The sequence below is a fragment of the Arvicanthis niloticus genome, chromosome 28 (genome assembly GCF_011762505.2).
Source record: "Arvicanthis niloticus isolate mArvNil1 chromosome 28, mArvNil1.pat.X, whole genome shotgun sequence".
Lineage (NCBI taxonomy): Eukaryota > Metazoa > Chordata > Mammalia > Rodentia > Muridae > Arvicanthis > Arvicanthis niloticus.
Genome location: NC_133436.1, coordinates 8,436,958 through 8,453,511, shown reverse-complemented (window position 1 = coordinate 8,453,511; position 16,554 = coordinate 8,436,958). Strand labels below are relative to the sequence as shown.

The window sequence follows — 16,554 nt, the reverse complement described above, 5'->3', positions numbered from 1 at the left end:
GGCCTGGGTGTCTCCATACAAGTTCCTGTGTGGACACAGTTGACCTTGCAATGTAGCAGTGGATCAAGTCCTCTAGATGCTTGCATTTCATGGTGGTGAGCTTTGTTTTCCGCCTTCTGGGCCTTATTCTTCAGTCCCATTACCACATTTTCTTCTTCTTCTTCTTAATAAGACCGGCCTTTCCCCCCTCAGAGGTGAACCCTGAGGAATTTTGGACAGGAAAATGAAAAGAATGAATGAGAGCAAAGGGGCATGGTGCTAAAGGATGCTTGTGGCTCTGTTGTCAGTCTGTCCTTCCAGCTAATGCTGTCTTCAGTGTGGTTATCTTTAAACCTTATTCTAATAAAATGTGGGCATGCATGTGTGTCTTTGTGTGTGTGTGTGCACAGTCTCTCTCTGACCTTCATCAACTAGCTAGGCTTGCTGGGCAGAGGGCTGCAGAGATGGTCCTGCCTCTGCCTCCATCTCTGCAACTCTGGGATTGCGAGCATACAGCATCGTGCCCAGCTTTTTGCCCGGGATCTGGAGATGGAAACTGAGGTTCTCGCACTTGCTGGTGCTTTGCTGAGACTTTGCTTCAGTCCTCTGATGAAACCTTGTGACATCGTCCCACAACTCCTCAAAGCCTGACAACAGATGAAGAAGCAAGGGGGTCTTGTCTCAAGGAGGTGCAGTTGAGGATGGGAGGAGGGGAAGAGCAGAGGGGTGGGAAGGTGGGTGCACTTCCTGTAGGAAATCCCAGACCCTGAAGACCCTGCTTGCAACCATGTAAAGCCAAGAGCCCTGCTCTTCCAGAAGATGGAGATCCAGGAGATGGCAGGAACTTTACAAAGCATTCTGTCCTGGAAGCTTTGGAGCATCTCAGGGAAAGAAGTCTATTGATAATTCAGAGCAATTCATCCAGAATTTCACTGCCCACTATGTCTTGACTCCCATCCTTGCAGTCCATGATGCTGTGAGATGTTACAAGCTTCCCTCTGAGCCCAGGCATCTGATCCTTGCCCAGGAAGCTGGAAGAGGTCCAGGGTCTCCGTGAGCCAGTCAGGTGTGGGTGTCTTTCCTTCATCAGACACCAGCCCTTACTACAGGACAGACTGGAGCAATTTTTCTCCCAATCCCTCAGTCCTCACTAATGGAAGGGAAGGGTGTGTTTCACGGGAAAAGAAAGAATAGAAAAGACAGGCTGAAGTTTGAATTATCCTAATAATTTACAATAAACTAGGTCACTAAAAGTCCACACTCCAGGATGTCTATAGGACCATGATATCTATGACTACAGTGGCCATGCTCTGTGTGAAGGTGTGCAGAGCCACACTGTGGGCAGCTAGGATAGGTCATGCTGTGTCGTGTTTGCAGGTGTGCAGGGCCATGCCATGTCTTCAGGTGTTCATGTCCACTGTATCCCTACAGGAATGCTTTGTGTTCCCTATCTGCAGTCCTCACGAAAGGCTTCATTCCAATCTCTTTCCTGGCTTCCGTGGGTTTCCTCAGTTCTTGGCTTTTCTTGGTTGAGATATATATATATATATTCACATATGTATGTATATATATCACACATATGTATGTATATATACATATATATCCATTATTGTTTATAAGCACAACTATGCCTAGATTAGGGCACACTATGGTCTAATGTTGCTTCATTATAATCAAATTACATCTGCAGATGATTCCCAGAGAAGGTTGGATTCTAAGATTCTAGCTAACATGAAATTTGAGGCCAGACACTATCAATGCAATAGTTGGTAGCTTTTGCACATCTGTTACATATTGGGTTAGATTCTGATTTAGCTGGTCTGTAGTGGGGCTCATGCATTCTTCTGTTAATCCAAGTAATCATAGGACACACCCAGTGTCAAAATCCACTTAGCGAAACCATCAATAATGTTATGTGTTATCAGCATCATGTTCACTAACCATGGTATAATTAGCATCCTTTATTGAAGGATTCTCACATCTCAGGCATTGGATTAAATCCTCTGTTCACCTCATCTCCTCAGCACATGATAGGGCACAAAGGGTTAACAAAACTCACCAGAGGATCCAGAGTTGGAAGAAGAGGACAGAGACAAGTCCTCCAGATCATTGGACCCCAGAACCATCACTTCTCTTCCCTGAGCCCCGGTAGGAACTGTGAGCCTTTCATCTTTCATACTCGAAGCCTGCTATTTAGAGAAATTATAAACACATCAAGATGAGTTAACTGCATGTCTTCACTGCCCAGAAATAAAACAGAGGGATGAGCAATGTGTCCTCCATGGTGGGAAGGCACAGGTTAGCCTTCCAGGGGGCACGCAAGTTGTCAAATCAGGCTAATACTTAGATATCTCCCAGTGTCACAAAGCTCAGGCAGAAAAAGCCATACACTTGAGACATCTTTGCATACCATTTCATTTTTGTTAATAATGCATTGACCATGTCTGTGATGAGTTTTAGAGAAGGTATTGGGCGCCAGTGTGTTCTATAAACCTCTGTCTCTTGGGACAAAACTCTATGCACTGAGTTTTGTCACTGGGCTCTGGGCAATCACCATAGGCCCTTCCAGCTGCAAGTGAAGCAAGTGCACTTTGGTTCAGCACCAGACTCCCCAGCCCTGAGTGTGTATAAACCATCACTGATGATGCCCACCTTGCAGCCTGCCCCAAGTGGCCTTCATCGCCATTTCTTTTCATCTAAATTCAGCTTGGCGGCATAAGCTTGCCTCTTGTGCCTGCCAGTCATTCTTCGGAATCTCTCCCATTAAGCTACTCCGTTTAGATCTCAGTTGGCATATTTTTGCTTCATATAAGTTGACCTTGGCTTTCAAATGTGTAACAAGCTGCTCACAAAGACATAAAGTAGATCTGAACATCCTCAGTGTTCCTCCCCGGCCTCAGCTGCTTAATGCATTAAGGCGAGGTCGCCAACTTCAAGTTAGCTAGAAGTGCCTGTGACTCATTTTTATACCTGCAGCTTGTTATAACGGTTCATATCTTATATAAGGAAGCATTAACTTGCTATTATTAAATGGTGATCTCTACACAGTTCCACCAGTTCTTATTAAAGACGTATTTATTATGACTGTAAGAATTGGAGTTTCAACCCAAAGTGTTTTCTTCATTATTATATTTTCATCATTGCATGGCTCTGTTTTGGTGCCTCGCTGTTGATTTAGAATGGGACTTGTCTGTGCAAAGCGATGTGCAATTGCTTTGGTCTGTGCCAGACAGAGTAGGGGTATACTACACCCAACAATGAAACTGAAGCTGCCATGGGTGGCGCCTGCCTTCTGGCCCAGTGCTGATTAGGAGTGGTTCCATTTATAACGCGTTTGTTGTTGTTACCCCCATGATTTGGGGAGCAAGCAAGGCCTTCCGAATATTTTGGGTTGTTTTTAACCTTACATTTGACCTTTGTGTACCGGGAAAACTTCCATTTCTTTAGCTTTCAGAAAATTTGGAGATTTTCAGACCTTCACATATATCAATAACTTGGCCCTATACCATTGAACTCAAAGCAACATAATGTCAATTTGGATTTTTAACAGCGGGGATGTTCTAAGAAAAAGGCCTTAGTTGGAAATCCTTCAGAAATGCTTGATTTCCCTAGAGTTACCCATGCTTTCTGCCAAACAAGGTGTATGTAGTCTTTCCAGCCTTCTGTGAGAGGTGCCTGAGAATTTTTATCAGACTGACTTTCTGCCCGCGCCAAGGAGAGCCACTCTGTTAGTCTAAAAACAGCTTTGAAGATTAATAAGTAACAGGACAGTCACACATAGACTTATGAGTGGTAAGAATATTTAAATGTTTCTGATGTATACACTTTGGAAAAGAAAATCGCATAGGTTGTCTTAAGAGATAGATGTATGTGTTTGTGTCTCTGATGACAATGTCAGTAAATTTGGTGATCTAAGATGACGTATGATAAATGTTGGGTTTAGATCTCCTGCAGAACTGTCAAACGTACCTGGTGATTTATTGGGCGGCTACTAGACTATGCAGCCCCCAGGTGCCACTTTCTGCTGCCCCTTCTTTAAACACAGCAAATGTAGTCCAGGTGTCTATCACAGCAGCATGTAGGGAATGCAGAGAGGACCCAGAGGTTTGGAGTGGCCACCCCAGGACGCTGAAGTGTGCTACTCACAGTGAGCAGTCAAGGAGTCACTTGAGACACAAGTGCTCCCCATACAGGAAACTATTGACACTTAAAAGCAATCAGCCTTGTGGGATGAGGTTAGTAAGAGGTTACTTTCAAATGTGCCTCATTAGGAAAGACTGTATCCTGACCACAGGCACTGAGAGTGACCAGTCCTCAAGTAGGAGAGGGTTAGAAGGACGAGCCATCATAGGTGTGATGGGGTCCTGAAAAGAGGCACCCTTCAGTTCCTAAGATTAGGAGAGTTTACCGACTGAAGGCAGCATGATCTTGAAGGGAGAGAGCATCGGCCCTCAGGTTTGGCAACAGTTTGTTACAATGTATAAAACAGAGTAGGTTTGGCTGTTGAGATGGCTCAGCAGGCAGAGATGAGTGCTGTGCCCGACCCCTGGAACCCATATCAAGATCAAACGAGAGACCTGGCTCCATGACGTTATCCTCTGATCTCCACCTGGCATGTGTGTGCCCCTAGCATGCGTGCACATACCCGCGCCCACACACTAGTAAGTTTTTAAAATATGAGAATGAAAGCAGTTCATAGAAAGGAAGGCTAAGCCGGGCGGTGGTGGTTCACGCCTTTAATCCCAGCACTTGGGAGGCAGAGGCAGGTAGATTTCTGAGTTCGAGGCCAGCCTGGTCTACAGAGTGAGTTGTGAGTTCCAGGACAGCCAGGGCTATACAGAGAAACCCTGCCTCGAAAAAACAAACAAACAAACAAAAAAAAAAAAAAAAAGAAAGAAAGGAAGGCCAAAATGAATTGCCCTTTGGAAGGTCTCTATTGGGAGATCTATAGCTCACAATCACAGACAGCCATGATGAGACCCTGGGGGCGGGGGAGGATTTGGAGAGAGCTGTTAGTCAAGATTCTCTAGAAGAACAGAACTGACAGAATGAATATGTATATACACACAGATACAGACACACATTATCTCATTCATATATATATATATATATATCATTCATACACACACACACATATATATAATTCCCCACATATATGCATATATCCCATGTTTATATGGGATATATGTATGTGTGTATGTATGTATTATTCATTCTATCTATAAATTATTCCTACAAAGATGTATTAGAGAGGCTTACGTGCTGTGGTCCAACTATTCCAACAATAGCTGTCTCTTGATGAAAAGTCCAAGAATCCTGTAGTTATTCAGTCCATGAGGCCGGATGTCTCAGCTGGTCTTACATTATGTATTGGGACCCCAAAGAGGCAGGCTCTAATGCCAGTGAAGAATGAACTTGCCGGTGAGAGTGAGGAAAAACAGGCAAAGAACTTCCTTCTTGCATGTTCTTTATATAGTCTGCCACCAGAAGGCATGGCCCAGATTTAAGGGGAAAAAAAAAATCTTCCTACCTGAAAAGATTCATATTTAGGGTAAGTCTTCCCACTCAAATGATTCAATCAAGGATTCCTTACTGGTGTACCTAGCTGCTTGAGTTTTAGTTAATCCCAGATGTAGTCAATTTTGACAGCCAAGACTAGCCATCACGGAGAGCAAGCACCACCCCACAGTGCCATGATGATGTCTTGCACGGACAACCTTCAGATTCCTAGCACAAAGGGAGTTTCTGACTCCTGCAGGTTTTCAGAGGAGGGATGGAAGATGTTCCATGTGGCATAGCCTGTGTGGCCTCTGACATGGAGGAAGGCTGTAGACAAAAGAATACATTTACAATGGAAGGTTCTCTCAGGCTGGGCTATCATGGGGGAGCTGGACCCTGACAGCTGTAAACAAGAGGGAGAAACTGGAAGGCCACGGTGCAGGAGGCTTCTTTGTCAAATGTCCAGGAACTGAAGGTCTGTGGTCTGATTTATGGGCAAGAGAGGGGCAGTTAGATCTCTGATCTAACAGACACAGAAGTACATCAGTGCATCTTTTTAAATACACATGTGTTGTTGACACTTAATTTGTACCTTTGCAAGCCAGCATGGTCCCAGTCATAAAGATAGAAACCAGGCTAGATGTATTAGGCAGGATAGACCTAACAAACGAATTATATTGAACCAATAAGGAAGGACTAGAAAAGTAGGAATAAAAACTGGTAGGCACCACAGTCTTGGTAGTGAGCCCCTGCCCACACTGATGGTCAACTTTGACATCCCCATCGGTATGGTATATATTGGAACACCTAAGAGGTGGGGCTCTAATGCCAGGGAAGAAATGGACTTGCTAGTGAGAGTGAGGGCAAGCAGTCACAGAGAGGAAACTTCCTTCTTCTATGTCCTTTATATAAGATGCCACCAGAAAGAGTGGCCCAGATTTAAGGTGGGTCATCCCACTTCAGTCAGTGGGGTCAGATCCTTTTGCCCATGTGTGGCTAGGTCAGGGCTGTAAGCACTGAATGACACCTCCAGTCACTGGAGCCACCAGCCACCAGCCACCAGCCTCCAGCCTCCAGCCTCCAGCCATTGTTGTCATAGCCAGAATAGGAGCAGAAGCTGTATCAAGACCAGAAGCAGAGCCCTTCCTTCTGAGCTCACGTTAGCTCCCTAAACCCAAGCAGCTCCACACTGGCAAAAGAGCCTGAGAAATGCAATGTTTATCACTGGTCCCTGGCATCCAGAAAGCACAGAAAAGCAGGCATTATCTGGCCCAGGCAGCGTTCTGAGTATTTTAGAAAATGTGAATAAACATCTATTTTTAATTAATCCTATATAAATACAGGACATAAAAATCCTTTCTGACTGCTGCTCTTATGGAGGAGTAAGAGAGAGAACCAGTTTTGCAATCAAGAAAATAAGTGGATTTAAAGACAATTTGGGGCAATGTAAAGAAGTCACTGCCCCTTGTTAAGAGGGCTGCTCCTGCCAGGGGCCATGCGCCTGTCCCTACTCTGCCTAACCCAGCTATTTAAAGCTCAGTAGTTTGAAGCAAATCCTACCGTGCGGGATTTTTTTATCTGACAATGCTTGTTTCTTTTCTAAAGCAAAAGGTTGGCTTTTCCGGTAACCATCTGTTTGCTTTCTGAGTTACTTTGTACATTTCTCTCGATGTGTTTGTTACATGTCTAACTCCAGTGGGCAGTTATCACATATAACCACACATATGATTATAGAATTAGAATCATGCCTTTGAGAACTTGAATTAATGATGAAAATCCTCGAACATATCAGGGTTAGATTGTCCCAGAAGACTTTTAAAAATTAAATGTCGGTTTCTGCACAGCTCACTCCAAGTAGAAGTGTGAAGCTCATTCTGCTTGATGATTGGCAGGTGAACATCATAGCACTGACATTCCATGCTCACATGTAACAGGTTCGCCTAACAGCATCACTTATAAGACACCATTATTCATAGTATACTAGGAATCTGATCCCCTGCAAGCATTTAAACTGACTACGAAAATATGCACAGAGCGGTGTATACAAACATGCATGTGATCCATTTTCTAACTTTGTGTGAGGCATATGTAAGCTAAACTCTTAGAAAGGTGGTTGATATATCGGAGAGTCCATGTTTTGAAGATGAACCTCCCTGGGTATCTTCATGTGTATTCTTTTGTTTCCCCAGTTTGACCTTGTCTGCAGCAATGCCTGGATGTTGGACCTCACGCAAGCCATCCTGAACCTTGGCTTCCTGGCTGGGGCTTTTACCTTGGGCTATGCAGCGGACAGGTAGGTGTATGGGTAAGATAACCGAGTAGTTTGTTATACCGTGCCACTTGTATATGGGGAGAGAAATGCTTTCTATCAACTGCATTCAATTTCTTATTCCACCAGGTTTGCTTAGACTAATTCTTTCCTTCTCAAACTTCCTCTCCTTGTTCCTTGGTAGGGAAGGTGCCCTTGTGGGTCAGAGAGCACCCCAGTGAAAGCTGTGACCTTGGGGGCAGTGACACCATGGCTCAAGTGACAGGTGAAGGGTGGAATTAGTTTGGTCAAAGCAGCCCAGTGGTTAGGGTTTGCTTAATTCAGTCATGGAATCCGCCACTCCACATCTTGCTCACTTATTTCTTTTATTTTTTTCTTTAATTCTTGTATTTTGTTCTGCAGATTATGTTAAAATTCTGGAGAGATTTTTATCAGAATCTTTATGTTTCAGAACGAGAATTAATATTTTTTTTTCATGTACATTTCAATTCTGTCCTCAGTGGCTCCAGTTTGGAACTGAATCACAGTCTTCCAAATTTTATTTACGTTAGTTTCACTTTCTATTCACTTTCTAGTTTGTTTGCTTTTTGGTTTTAGACAGGATCTCACTGTGTTTATTAGATGAGACTCAAACTCACAATCCTCTTGCCTGCCTCCGGAGTGCTGGGATTGTAGGCACGCAACATCATGTCAACTAGTTTTTAAAATTGGGTTTTGCTTATGTATTTTATCCTGCATGATCAATAAACATATCTCCTAAAATAACTCCTTGTAGACCCCTGACTAGAGCTGGGGTCTTCTCTTATAGCTGATTAGTCCTTTGGAGTGAATGAGCCAGATTTGAGAGAAGGAGCTGTAAGTAATCCTGCCTCCTGTCACCACTGACCACCTTTGCATGTCTTCCCTTCCTCTGAGTGTGTCTGTGATTTGTATTCCTTAAGGAAAGGATGAGAGGCTTAATAGACATATACCTGTCAGGAGACGGAGAGGTGGGGGCTGAGAGTGAGAGACGAAGTGAGGGACGTCCAAGTGTGGAGTTTACGGAGTTTACTTTGTCATCACCCAGACCTAGCGAGCAGGAGGCTGAGTAAGCAGACAAGCCCTTCCCACATATGGGGTCACAGGGCAAACTACTGCTCCCCAAGTTGGAGAGCTAGGCAGACCCAAGTAACTAGCACTTAGTGGGGCAGAGGCTCCTGGGTAATGAAAACCTGACCTGAATTGCTGGAGCGTTGGAGGCTTAGAGTGTGAACAGCTCTAAGAGTGAAAGCTCTAGGAGATGGCAAGGGTATAAGTCAGTTGTATAGGAAAGGAAGGAGGGGAGGAGGGGAAAGGGAATGGACAGAGAAAGGGAGGGAAGGAGAGAGGTAAGGAGGGATGAATAGAAGGAAAAAGCAAAATCCAAGAGACTTTAGTCACCACATTCCCTGGAACTGTAGTTACAGATGGTTGTGAACCCTGTTGTAGGTGCTGAGAATCGAACCCAGATCCCCTGGAAGGGCAGCAGCTGCTCTTCACTGGGGAGCCATCTTTCTAGCCCCAGGTTCCTGATTTTTTACCTCTTCTAAGTCTGCCAGGTTTTCATTCTTACTATCAATAGAAATTACTCCATGCTTCAGTTTATGGTAAATGAATGGAGAAATATATACCATGCTAATAACCAGAGTAGAACTCATCATATTAATATGATGGAGGACAAACTTCACAAGGAATACACAGAGTTAATTATAATTATTCAACAACACACAACAATCTTTAACAACAGAGTATCAAAATGCAGGACACAAAAATCGATGAAGCCATAGGAGAAACAGATGAGTTCCTCATTGCAGAGACTCTAATACTTTGTATCTAAAATGTAAAAATCTAACCAACAGAATATTACAACCAAGATGCAACTGAATTCAACAGCACCATCAAACCTACTGGATATATTGGACACCAATAGCAAAATACAGGCTTTTCTCAAGTATATAACAGACCTTAATAAAGTTAATATTTTGGGCTATACAGTAATTTTAATGAAATTAGGGGAATAGAAAGACATACCACATTTAATCTTTGTCTCTAAGAAATTAAGCCATAAATCTGTAACAGGAACCTGGAAATCCCCGAAATACTTAAAAATTAAACATTGTACATCTGCTAACACAGAGAAGAGATCTCAAGAGATATGTAAAGTATTTAAAACCCAGTGAAGATTAAAAAAAAAAAAAAAAAACAACTTACCAGATTTTATGGGTGCAGAAAAACCATGCAGAAGAGGGCTTATAATATTAATGTGTTTACTAGAACATAAGATTTATCTAAAACTCATCATTTAAGTTTATATGTGAAGTAACAACAACAAAGATGACCAAAATAAATCCAAAGTAAACAGAAGAAAATTAATAATACAAATTAGAACAAAAGGGCTGAAGAAATGGGTCAGCGGTTAACAGCACTGACTCTTCTGCCTGAGGTCCTGAGTTCAATTCCCAGCAACCACATGGTAGCTGACAACCATCTGTAATGGGATCCGATGCCCTCTTCTGGTGTGTCTGAAGACAGCTACAGTGTATTCATATACATAAAATAAATAATATCTTAAGAAAAAAAAAGACTCAGCCTGCCTTGTTATAAAAAAAAAAAAACAAATTAGAACAAAAAATCAAATTGAAAACAGTACGTCAATAGAGAATATTAACAAAGTCAAAAGTTGGGTCTTTAGAAAGCCCTAGTAACCTTTTAACTATGCCAACTAAAGAGACAAAAATAGGACTCAAATTAATGATGCCTTGAGAGTGGCTTCAGATCACATAGACTTTAAAAAGGTAATAAAGGAACAATAGAAATGACCTTATGGCCCCAGATTTGACAGCCAAGATCATGTAGGCCTGCTCCTTGAAAGATATAACCCACCTAAACTCACATAAGAAGTAGATTATTTTAATAGGCCTATGTCTATAAAATAAATAGAGTCAATAAGTAACCTTCCCAAACAGGAAGTGACAGGTTCAGATTTGGGGCAGGCAAATTCTACCACATGGACAGTATGTTCCACCCAGTCGCTTCTATTTCTTTCAGATGATAATGATAAAGGAAGCACATCCTAACTTACTCTATGAAGTCAGCCTTAGCTTACTGCCAAAACCAGTGAACATATTAGAAGAAAAATAAAACATTAGCTTTCAAAAACAGAGATGTAAAAACACAGGGCAAAGGTTAGAGAAATGGCTCTGTGGTTAACAGCACTGGCTGCTCTTCCAGAGGACACAGGTTTGATTCTCAATATACATGGGGCAGCTCAAGATCATCTGTAACTCCAGTTCTAGGAGATCAGATGCCCTCTTCTGGCCTCTGCAGGCACTGCACACACATAGTGCAGAGATACAGTCAGACAAAACACTCATACATATAACAATTTTAAAACCAAATACATACAGGATAATATATTAGCAAGCATGTATAGCCACAGAAACTGTTTTTCATTGCTGGTGGGACACATAAGGGCACAGAAGGAGAGAAGGTGGTTTGTCCTGCCTCCTCCCCCTTCTCCAAGACTCCGCCCACAAAATGACAGCAACAGTCAGGATCAGGCCAGCAGAGAAATTGTTGCAGAGGTGGTCACCACCCGGAAATCTTCAGTCCCAAAGGCATGCTGTGGTCTGTTAATTTTATAATGTCACTCTGGAGACGAGATCCATTTTCTCTGGTTTCATAGGTAGTATTATCAATATTGTTTACTGCAATGGTAAGTTACAAAGGTCATGTTTTTCTTTGAACATTTAGCTTCTTTTTTGCATGCTAATCGTATCTCCATTACGTTAGTGATGGCTTTTAAGGATCTCTTTCTTCTCTCTTTCTCTCCTCAAGATATGGCAGGCTTATCATTTACTTAATATCCTGTTTCGGCGTTGGCATCACGGGAGTCGTAGTAGCATTTGCGCCAAATTTTTCTGTGTTTGTGATCTTCCGCTTCCTACAAGGGGTGTTTGGAAAGGGGGCCTGGATGACTTGCTTCGTGATTGGTAAGGCATGTCCTGTTGCAACCACTCCTCTGTGTGAAAATTAGCGTGGGGGGGGAGGGATCTAGCTCAGTGTTCCCCAACACTAAATCTTGGACTGTTCTTTGCAATAATCTCACAAGTAAGACAAGGGTTTGGGGTGGGATTCTGGTGGCATCAGAGTCAGGAATGCTGTTTTAAATTGGGAACCAGATGCAGAATATAAAACACTGCCCCTTAACTTGTGTTCCTTTGGTCCTTTGGTTCTAATTCAAGTTCAAACCAGCCACCTACTTCAAGTGGTGGAGGCTTCATAACCAAAAACACAGGGGAAGTCATCTGATATCATTGTCCCTGATCTCTGGACTTCCAGTCCCCCCCCCCAAGACTACTGTATAAGACCCTAGCAGGAGTGCTTTTGATACCTGAAGCAAAGCTCTTTTTATGATGGGAAAAGGAGAAGAGGGTACAAGGAGAGACTGAGAGTGGCTGGCTAGAACAGAGAGATTACTGAAATGTGTGGCATTTTTAACATGACCCAAGTCTATGCGGATGTTTGAAATTGTGATTGTTAGGGCAGTCGCATGGCAGTGAGTGTACCTGGAATTACTGAGGACAACAAAGCAACAACAAAACAGTTGGTGAGAAGGAGCAAAGGAGGTCAGGACTCCAGCAGCAACAAAATATCCCAGGTGGATTTCAGAGATTTGTCACATCCACAAAGAGTCAAACCATGGGATTCGAAATCTTAAACAGTCTTATGATGGGAAGCCCTGGCAGAGTCTGACACCCATGGCAACAGTTCCAGAGAGACTATAATGTGCAAATCCTTAGAGCTACGGTGATAGTGTCAAGCTAGCTTGCTATATTAATTTTGATACTTCCAATGGCTGCCACAACAGCCATGTTGAGGTGTCCTGAAACCAGCATAGGTCTGTTGCCCTTCTGATTCGTACCCAGAGGGGCTGGCTTGGGTACCTGAGGATCAGGTCTAAGTGCATGTGAGGAACTGAGAAAGCCATCTCTAGCACTTCTACATAGGCAGAAGCCTCCATGTCCTCTCGTTCTAGAACATTCCAGCAATGCTGATAGATTTTTTTTTTTAAACAGGTGTCAAGTCTGTTTGCTTTGATGCTGAGAACTTCCCTTATCTCCTGTGTCTGTTTCCTTCCAGTGACTGAAATAGTTGGCTCAAAGCAGAGGAGGATTGTGGGAATTGTGATCCAGATGTTCTTCACCCTTGGGATCATCATTCTTCCTGGAATTGCCTACTTCACCCCCAGCTGGCAGGGCATTCAGCTAGCCATCTCTCTGCCCAGTTTTCTCTTCCTCCTCTATTACTGGTAATGGGATTTTGTCATTACCGTATTTATCCTATGACACATGAACATACAGTCCAAAGCAACATGCATACAAAAGAAGACAATGGAAGGGATGTCCTAAATCTCCAGAAGGCCCATGGCTCAGAGCATCACCAGAGAAGTTTGACAACCTAGAGAGATTATTGGCTGCTTGCTTGATTGACAGTTGTCACTACAAACAGTAAAATGCCCCAATACCGAATTCCAGATCAAGCGATTGTGTTATCATTTATCCCTTTGCAATGCTTTCATCAGAACTATGAGATAACAAACTCGGTATTTCAACATGCAGATTAAAGAATATAAAGCTCCATTAAGCAAATTAACATGCTTTGGTGAATGAGATGTTAAGGGTGTCAGAGAATTAAATTATCAAGGTGTTCCAGATATATGCATTTGACTCTTACCGGGGTGAATATAATTTATTTCCCTCACTGACTTTTAATATATGGGAAAGCCGGGCTCCCTGAATAAGGTAAAGACTTTGCTTTTTCCTAAATACCCATTAGTCTCTAATTCATTCCATATTTATAATCAGGGACACAGGACTGTAGGGTTCCTTGCTCTTGCAAAACATATATACCATGGAGAATTTTTTATAGCCAAATTCTTGTTATTACCATTCCTTATAAATTTGCAAAGAAATTAATTTCTGAGAGACTGTTTTCAATTCCGAGACCTCCTAGTTTATAAGCTAATCATTACAAGGTCATTTGGGCTGGAAAAACTCCCAAGCTTCTGGGATTCCGGGTTTCCAAGCTAATTCAAGAATCATCTCCCTCGCCAGGGTGGTCCCTGAGTCTCCCCGCTGGCTGATCACCCGGAAGCAAGGAGAGAAAGCCTTGCAGATCCTGAGGCGTGTGGCTAAATGCAACGGGAAACACCTCTCGTCAGATTACTCAGAGGTAACGTGATTCATCACTGGTAGTAAACTGTTAAGTTGGGTGAATTAATTCAGTATGACTTTCCGTGCTTAATGTTCCATCTTAAAATTATACACACACACACACACACACACACACACATGCACACACACGCACACACTTTAAACATCCGACTGAACCATTTTTACTTGAGGTTAATTGATCATTTCAGGCTGTGTTTTAGTAGTTACTCCGAGGAACTTGAACTAGTATTCTTTCACTGTATACAGGTAGTGTCTCCTCATTCACATCGCGTTATAAAAGCTCTCGATCTTTCTTCAACATCTGGGTCTTTCCAGTGAATCAGGTTCTGCTGCTGATGTTACTCTTCCGTTTCTTTCATCCTCCCTGCTCTTGCTGGTGTTTGGAATTGAACCTGGAGTCTTACACACGCCAGGCAAGCTCTCTACCACTGAGCCATATCTGTAGCCTGAAGACTTGTCTCTAAAGGTAGCCTTAAGTTATTTAGTCATGCAAGATCTTGAGCAGTATAATATTTTAGTTTTACACTTAAACATTTTCTTTCCTCCCTTCTTTCCTCCTTTCTCCCCTTCCCTATTCCCCACCCCCACCCCCACACCCTTTACTTTTTTCTCTCCCTTCCTTCCTCAGCAAAAGCCTTTGGATGCCTCTGCCCAACCCCTCCATCCCCATCCCTAACCTCCTCACCTCTACACTCCAGCACTAAACAGAGAAAGTGAGCACCTCACTCTTTGCCCCTTTGGAAGGTGTGAGAAATGGCTGAAGATACAGCACATATTTAAAATAACCTCTCAACAGTAAACACGTAAAGCAAAGGCCAAGTGAGTGCAGGGTAACAGAGGGGTCATCACTAAAGGAGCAGTATAGAGCAGTTTTTAGAAGACGTGCATCTTGGCTTAAACCTTGAAGAGTGTTAGCCTGTTAACAGTGTTGTCAATATAGCACTGTGTTTGTTTTGATAGGAAATGGGATTGGTTGGTTCATCATCCTCCCTGGAGTGTCCAGGAGCTTGGTAGGCATGCCCAGAGCTCTGACTCCTCCCTTCTCAAAGGAGGTGGCATTATAGCTGCTGTGCTTATGAATGTTTCAGTAGACCGGCTTTCAGTGTTGCGCACTGGTTAAGAAGGAGTCTTCAGGTCTACTCAAATGAAATGTTTAACAAAGGCATAGCGTGGCCTTTTGGAACTACTAATATGTCTTCATTCCTATTACTCTTTGGGGGAACATTTGAGATGGGAATTCCTCATAGGGAAAAAACAGTCCACCACTCTCCCAACTTCCTTTTATCTCACAGTAGGTCTTCATAGTTAGATCAAGGTGATGACTATGTGTGTTTAGGGTTTATGTGTGTGTGTGCCTGTGTATACATGGGTGCACATACACATGGATGAGTGTGTGTACATGTTGATGTCAGAGGACACAACCTTAGATGTTGTTCCTGTGGCACTTGATACCCTTTTTTTTTTTTTTTTTTGGAGACAAAGTCTCTTACTGACCTGAAAGCTTCCAAAGAGGCTATGCTGGCTGTCCAGAAAACCCCCAGGGATCCACTGTTTCTGCCTCTCCAAAGCTAGAATTACAGGCCCAGCTTTTTTTTCTACCTGGGTTCCGGGGATGAAACTCAGATCCAAATGCTTGCAAAGCAAGAACTTGACTGACTGAGCCATCTCTCTAGCCCCCGGTTTTAATGGTTAAGTAAAATTTTTTTCCATTCCCTGAAGCAGGACGCTGAAGACACTGCACACATAGACCCAGGGGTGTAAGATCTAGATCAAGGTTTGTGAGAATGTAGAAACAACAGCTGCCTGCTCGTGGCTAGTGACCTAATGCTACAGGCTCTAAGGGTGGGCAGATGAACTGCTCCACATACAGTGCTCTCAGAGACTCACAGTAAAGATCGTGCTAGCAGGGAGAGCTCAGCATCCCACATGACTGTGCTCGTAAAAGATCCTGAACTTGGATCCAGTGGCCTCTGAGTCATCCCGGCTCTTGTTTGAAGCCAACTAGGCAAGAGGTTTCCATCCAAAGCCAGACCTGACTCCCCAAGGAATTTATTGTAGAATCTTTACTATACTGGCCTGTATTTTACTACCAAAGCTGCATCTATTGTTTCTATCTTTCAATCTAATGATGGTTGTCTTTACTGATTGTTGTCTTTAAAATGTGTTTTCATAAAAAACAAAGGTTTCTATGTGTAGATGTTTTGCCTACATAGACTTCTGTGCATCACATGCATGCAGTGCCCACAGAGGCCAGAAGAGGGCATCAGATCCTCTGGGGCTGGAGTTACAGGTACTTGTGAGTTGCCATCTGTGTACTGGGGATTGGACCTGAGTCCTTTGGAAGAGCAAATTTCTAAACTTCTTAACTTCGAAGCCATCTCTCCAGCCCCTAAGCGTAAAAAAAAAAATTAATATAAAAAAATTAAAGCATACTAAGATAGGAAAAATAGGTGAGTGACTCTGTCCAAGTTTCACATAGACCCACTAATTGCTGGCTCGTCACTAAACTTGAGGTTTCTCTCCTCTCCCTTCTCCAATCCCCTGGATGTGTAT

General features: G+C 43.0%; 1 protein-coding gene across 1 annotated transcript in view; it reads left to right on the top strand.

Moving 5' to 3' along the window:
- Slc22a3 (solute carrier family 22 member 3) overlaps positions 1-16,554 on the top strand; it is a 92,268-nt gene that overhangs the window by 35,703 nt on the left and 40,011 nt on the right. The window contains exons 2-5 of the mRNA XM_076926654.1: positions 7,668-7,771; positions 11,603-11,757; positions 12,908-13,076; positions 13,882-13,999. Of these exons, the coding sequence (XP_076782769.1) occupies positions 7,668-7,771; positions 11,603-11,757; positions 12,908-13,076; positions 13,882-13,999 (546 nt within the window). The remainder of the gene's footprint in view (positions 1-7,667; positions 7,772-11,602; positions 11,758-12,907; positions 13,077-13,881; positions 14,000-16,554) is intronic.